The 7,089-nt window shown below is 34.3% G+C and overlaps 1 protein-coding gene across 1 annotated transcript; it reads right to left on the minus strand.

The window, feature by feature from the left end:
• Positions 1 to 306: 306 nt before the first annotated feature.
• Positions 307 to 5,194, minus strand: LOC145555588 (uncharacterized protein At5g49945-like). The gene is made up of 3 exons (XM_081617329.1): positions 4,056 to 5,194; positions 1,071 to 1,274; positions 307 to 989 (listed from the first exon to the last, which is right to left on the minus strand). The coding sequence occupies exons 1-3, from the start codon at positions 5,103 to 5,105 to the stop codon at positions 759 to 761; spliced, it is 1,485 nt and encodes a 494-aa protein (XP_081473455.1). The 5' UTR covers positions 5,106 to 5,194; the 3' UTR covers positions 307 to 758.
• Between the last annotated feature and the right edge of the window lie 1,895 nt (positions 5,195 to 7,089).

Raw genomic sequence — 7,089 nt, forward strand, 5'->3', positions numbered from 1 at the left:
GACCTAAATTTTTATGTTTTTAACAGGTCGGGTACCCGACCTGAAAAGATGACTAAAATTCTCAAACTACCCGGATTTATTTTTGCGGGTCATCGGGTCATCGGATCGGGTCAACCGGGTCGGGTTTTTTTTACACCCCTACTAGTAGGCATGTGTCCATGCATACATAATTACATATACAAAGTATCTGTTAGAACTTGGTCCAAACACAACTACACACTTCAATCTTTAATATTTTGAGCTACAAAAGATACCAGTATTTTGAAATGGCTTACCGGCAAGTAACAAGAAAGCACATTAAATACAAAATAAGGAATTCACCTCGCCATATGGGATGATGTTTATTAAAGTTTGATAGTCTTGTCATAATGTTTACAAACGTCTAAATTACTCAATATAAAACCACCATGCCAATGCTTATGCACCGAATACACCCTAAATGACTAGGGAGTTGTGCCTTAATGCTCGTCTTTGAATATGGATCATAACATAATAAAATAGCTGCTTCGGTCAAAAAAATGCTACAGTTTTAACTATTGCTCTAGTTCCAAATACACCCTAAATGACTAGGGAGTGTAACCTGTCTACATCAAAAAGATGAAATATGTAATGCCAATTGTTGCTCATACATTCTCAAGTACATTAATTATCAGATAATGATCAAGTAACGGAAGGCAAGCGTATACAAAGAAGCAACAATGTGTGACATATGATAGCATGACATATAGGATTAACAGACCAGATAGAGCTTCAAATCTTTAATGTGCACGGGTCATTTTCATTTTTGGCCCAGCCTTTTTCATCTGACGAGTACGTTCTTTAGCTTCTTTCTTGCGAATGGCCTCAGCACTAAGCTTTGCTTCAGCCTCCTCCATCATCTTTCTCCTATCGGCTTTCTTTCTTTGCAAATTCTCTTGCCTGGCATTCTGCAATTCTTTGTATGCTTCTTGGGCAGCCTTGACTCTGGCAGCATCAGTTTTGGAACGTGCCTGTAATTGCAGAAAAGATACCCATTAATAATGAATGAGAAATCAGATTTAAACATGAACAATAATATGCAAAACCAATACCTGTGAGCTCAGTTTGTATCGTCCAACTAAATCAATGTAATATGGAACTAGAGCCACAAGCCTAGTCATGTCAGCCATGTTCTTATGATTGGGAAGAGCAAATTTGAACATTAACTTCTTTTTATGGACCCCAGAATGTTGGTCTGAGAAATGCATAGAGATAAAGTACTTCCCAAGCTTTTCAAAAGCCTTCTCTCCCAAGACCTTCAAAGAAGAATACATTTTATTTAGAATTCTCGTGTGAAAAAAGCTACAAACGTGCATGCAGATTGCAGAGGAGAGACTATCACAGCACAAAAAACATGGATGGTAGAGTACAAAATAAATATAAAAACATGAGCACAATTCAGCAATTGATTCCCAATTCAAAAATCTGAAAAGATAAAAGAACCCAAGATTGGAAGAGAGAGAGGGAAGAGGCCTGAGAAATTTTCAAAGTAAGCTCACTCTAGTCCCTTTCACTGCCAAATTGTTACACAGATTGCTAAAGCAACTCAAAAAGGAAAATTTGCTTCACAATTTACACATATTTGCTCTTATAATAAAAAACTTATCAATAACTCTACAGCAGAAAAATGTGATATTACTCTATAAGTGATACTACAACAGATGTGAGGTATAATGATGGGCAAAAACCGAAAGAGAGAAATAGAGCCAGTGACACAATGAACATAATTTCAACACATAACAACATGAAATTTTCAATCACATATATCACAGCTCATCTTCCCTAACAAGCAGAAATTTCCATCTCAAATATTCACAAATTGCACCATTAATAAAACTGTCAGAAATTTCTTTTAAACTCTTAATTTCCCTATATTGGAAATGAGGAGGGTAGGGGGTGTAGTAACTCTTCTACTTGACTATCCCCTAGTGAATTATTTAACCACAAAGTTTTTAGAAAATACCAAGCAAAATTAACGAAATACCCATAGTTGAATTGATTAATCATTTGACACAGAAGACAAGTTATGACATTTCACACAGCTTTAAATTAAAGAGAATAGATAGAAAACAAGGGAAGGGGAGGGGGGGGGGGGGGGGGGGGAGAACAAAAAAAATATTTTTTTTTTTAGAAATAATTCAAAAAAAAAATATCTTTTGTTAAAAAAAAAAAGGAAAAGAAAAGAAAAGAAGATGCAACATATGAAATAATAAAAAAGGGCAAATAATGGTGGCAACTAGATAGATAGGAGAAAGATTGAGCACAAACTTGTACTTCCACCATTACTATTGCATCATGTAGAGTTTTACAATTATTGATGCAAATCTGAGACAACTAAAATCTTTAATTATCTATTAAGAAAAACTACTACCTCTGTTTCTACTTAATTGTCCTATGGGGAATCTTTAATGATTTCAATGCTGATGGAATCTAATACTTCGAAACAATTCTTGGTTTCCAAATATGTAATACTATGTAATACTTAGATTTTTCTTGTACAATGCAGTTTGAAATTGTTTAATCATAATATAACATTGGAAATTGTGCAAAAAGCAATAAAAAAAATTGAAACAGAGAGGGTATAAAATTTGACATTGTGAAAGATGAATTGATACAGATCTAATAAGAATCCGCATGACTATATTTGACCGTTAATTTAGGTTAGCTCGACATCAGTACCAGGAATAAATCATCACACATTACGACATTATTATGTCTATAAAATTGATGCGTAAAGTTAAAACGAGTATTTAAGATTGTTTGAGGAAAGAAAACGTATACAAGTAATTGCCATCACTGTAATATGTAACTCAAGAAGAAAAGAGAACAGTGATCTATAACCCAACTTCCTCAATAACCATTTTTTTTTTCAATAATGTTGCTTAAGCAACCAAGAAGTTTGCAATAAAAGACATGAGGTTTATGTTCCTGTTGATGATTGATTTCCTAGAAAAGAACCACACAATTGATGAAACTTGGAGCAAAGGTTATACATTCAATCTTTGTCAAGTACTCTCTCAAATTCTAAATCTCACAATTACCAGCCACATACAATTTTGAGAAATCTTAAGATAATGGGCCACTCTTCATATCTATTAAGTTGAATATTACTATTATTATTTCAATCCCATTGAACATAAAACTCTCTATATCTTCTAGGATTTGATGCATTAGTATCATAAAAGATGCTTGTTCTACAATTGTATAATTATGAATGATGATCAGTTAAATCATGAAATTTCAAGCCAATGCCTTGAAATTGACTTCCTCCCACTTATGGTCAATGAGGGTTGGAGTACAGAACAATCAATAACACTCACAACACTTTAAGCTACCAGAACCTTCCCGGAAATATATCATAAAAATTAACAGATGAAGTTAACTAGCATACCCATCTTCTTCCAATAAATAGAATGGATTCAACGCAATGAAAATCTTTAGCAATAAAACTAAACCTTGCCTCCTTCTACCCATTGCTCTTCTGTAGAAAACCCATACACAATTTCATCTTCTCTAATCCGAAAAAAACAATCCAGTATATATATATATATATTTATTTAATTTTTGTGGGGGGGGAGGGGGGGGGGGGGGGGGGTGGGTGGAGGGAGAAGAAAATTATGGCTCAAAATAGAATGAACAATCCCTAAATTTAGGGGCTTGTATATAAATACTATTTTAATTTTTTTCCACCAAGGAAAGAGCACTTTATAAAACACTATTGCAATTCTAACATGACTCCATAGAAAAAAGTCAACTTTATATAAAATCAGCCTTTTCAATTCTTGATGAGATCTACAAACTTATCACATCAAACCATCAAAGTAATACATTATAAGCATTATATCAAGATCATAGCTTTAAAAAGCACCCACAAACAATCATACATATCAAGCCATCATATATAAGTCTAGCTAATTTTCAAACAAGGTAACAAATAAACACAAATTTCTCAATAATACAATCACAAAAAACCCATGACAAAGTTAAAACCATAATGTATTAACGACGAATAAGAACCCAAAAATAGAGAATTATACCTGATCAAGCACAACTTCAGTGATTAAATCACTAGCAACCTCCTTGGACTCAGTGACAACACTCAAGTCCTCAGAGAGCCACTTTTTATTACTTGGTGTTGGCATCAAAGAAGCAAATCTCTGAAGATCTGGCAATTCCTTAAGCATAGTTTTCGCCGCCTTCTTCCTAGCAACCGCAAAAACAACCTGATCCATGGCTTCGTCGTTCATATAAACCTCGAAAGTAATTTCATCTTTGGTAGGCACAACAGCATAGTAAACCCTGGATATTAAATCATGTCTACTCTTCAACTCCAAAGTAGCCAACAACCCTTGGCAATAACGCCGACCACTGGCATAAAACTTAAACACATTTTGACCTTCTTTCAACAACAATGGCGAATCCTCCCCTTCGCCGACCCCAAGCAGTGAGAAATTCTTCTCGAAAATGGTATCCTTAGTTGCAAATTTGGCAGCCCAAGCTAACGCCAAATTCTCATTCTCCTTCTTCCCACTAAAATAATTAATCCCAAACACAATCAAGAAGCTAACACAAGCAATTTCAATACTGTAAACGGAAATCAACGACTTAGGATCAGCAACGAATTGGGTTTTCGCTACAAACTCATCCTCCTCTTTTTCCTCCTCAACAGTAGCACCCTCACCCTCACCCTCCGTAATTTCAGGATATTCTTGATGGGATTCCACAGGAAGACCCTCAAACTCGTCTTCATCCCAGTACTCAGATTTGGGATAAGAATGAGATTCTTTGGTTTTAGGATCTGAAGGGGGAGGAGGGCCGTGGTGCATCTGCGAATCGGATTGGGTTAAAATCGGCGAAGGCGGGAGATCAGTGAGATGGATATGCGAGTCAAGTGGGTCATCGACTTCATCTAGTTCATCGCCAAAACCTTCGAATTGGGGAGGAAGAGAGGCGTAGGTGGGGAAAGAGAGGTGGTGAAGGAGGAGAGAGAGAAGTGCGAGAGTGTACCAGAGTGCGTCGCCGCTTCGAGGGGGTAGTAGAGAGGTTACTGGTGTGATGTATTGAGAAGTCTTCGATCGTTTCGCCATCTTTGGTTGAGCAAAGAGAAAGAGAGAATGAAGGGGAGGTGATGATTGATTATTGTTGTTTGTTTTTTTTTGACAGGTGCAGCCTGGCTTTTATGATTTATCAACTTGTTTTGGACTAATAAAACACTTGTTTATGCTAAATATTTCCTTTTTTTTTTTACACAGGTATTTCCTCCAGTTTTTGCTTGGCCTTGTGATCACAAAAAAAAAAAATCCAAAAAACCATTAAATAAAAAAAGTCTTGATTGTAAAAATTATTATTTGGAAAAATATAGATCATGTTTTCAACTCAAGGTCTTATACCCACACCCCGACATAACGCAGCGTTCCCCCACTAACCTTTAGCAACTGGTCTTTGAAAAAAGTTTTTATAATTGGCCTTAATGTGTTTGCATGTTCTTTAATTATAACAACAAGATGAAGCCCGTGCGATGCACGATTTGTTTGAATTTTTTAAAATAATTTTTTTATACATATATTTATGTGCTAAAATTTGTTATATATTTAGATAAAATTCCTAATATCAAAAGATAATATTTTATATTTAATTAATTTAAATTGGAAAATCTTATTCGCCAATTTTGCTTACGTGGCATTTGAATTATTTAATTATAAAAGATTTTAATAATCTCCTATTTAATTGGTTACTACTAAAATTTATGATCCTACATGACACACTAAGAAAATTAGATCCTATGTGGCTCTCTAAAAACTCAAGAAAAAACTCCCCTTTATATATATATATTAGATTTGCATATCATATCATATAACTAATATATGAAGCTAAACTTTTAGTCAGGTCACGAGACAGCGACACTTGGCGTTCCAACTTTCCGCCAAGTGTCGCGCCACGTTCGATAGATTAAAATAGACTTCATAAGATTAAAAAAAGTTAGTTTAGAATTCTATTTGGATAGAATTTTAGGATAAAATTGTTAGTTTATAGTTTTATTTTCGATAAAATACCAATATTAAATTGAATTATAATTTTATTCAAAATATTATTATTAGTTTTTATTACGTACCTACTACATAATGTAAATAAATAAATACAACTTTATAATTCGATAGATTAAATTGAATTATAATTCAATAAATACCCGGGCATCGCACGGGGCACCAAACTAGTAGACAATAAATGTATTAGATGTTGTATAACCGTGCAATATTGTTCAAAACTTTAGTAGAGTTAATTGAGATTTAGTGAGAAAGTGACAAAAATTATAAAGTCCTATAAATGTTAATGTTTTTGGTGCTCGTTTTTTATAAGAAAGTTATATTGTAACACCCTAGAAATTCCTTTCTTTTAAATACCCACTTTACTTTTTTTTAAAATATGATTTAGGAATATCTAAGACATTACTGCCACCGTGAAAACGGCTAAGGCAATTATCAAAGATGCACAGCGGAAGACTTAAAATTAAAAACCGTTTAAACAAGTCAACTCAAAAGTCAACCAAACGAAAGTAAAGTTTAAAACCAAACAAACAAAGTCAAATAAAATCAAACTACAACTTGGAACCATTAAAGGCCCTTATTCAAAACCGTTCCAAAACCAAACCTTTGTGTTAGTCCACGTAAAATATGTCATAAATAAATAAAGCATAAAACACATCGTAAACTAATGGAAGCTAGCAAGATTCACTCTTCTCTCATGCCCCATCATGAATATGCTTCAATACCTGAAAAGTTTATCTCTACTTGTCTCCACTACTCTCCATTAAAAATGGGTCATCATAGGGCCAAGATAAAGACATGGCCAAACACACAAACACACACAATCAGCAAAGCTGAGTACATAAGCGTAATTAAACACACTAACATGCTTTCACCTATCAACACACCTACCTTATTGCACCTGTTTACAAACACACACAACAATCAACAAGACACATTAACTAGACACTAAATAATTCATTTAGCGTTAATTACGCATCGAACGGGTTTCCCACTATCCTCCCCCAAATAAATTGAGGTTATCTTA

The sequence above is a fragment of the Chenopodium album genome, chromosome 1 (genome assembly GCF_948465745.1).
Source record: "Chenopodium album chromosome 1, dcCheAlbu1.1, whole genome shotgun sequence".
Taxonomy (NCBI): Eukaryota; Viridiplantae; Streptophyta; class Magnoliopsida; order Caryophyllales; family Amaranthaceae; genus Chenopodium; species Chenopodium album.

What these genes read in the sequence shown, in the direction of transcription:
- LOC145555588 (XM_081617329.1), bottom strand. Translation starts at nt 5,105, where the DNA reads ATGGCGAAACGATCGAAGACTTCTCAATACATCACACCAGTAACCTCT. An exon ending in CTGAAGTTGTGCTTGATCAG is followed by an intron (nt 1,275 to 4,055) that starts GTATAATTCTCT and finishes TCTTCTTTGAAG; the next exon opens with GTCTTGGGAGAGAAGGCTTT. An exon ending in GATACAAACTGAGCTCACAG is followed by an intron (nt 990 to 1,070) that starts GTATTGGTTTTG and finishes CTGCAATTACAG; the next exon opens with GCACGTTCCAAAACTGATGC.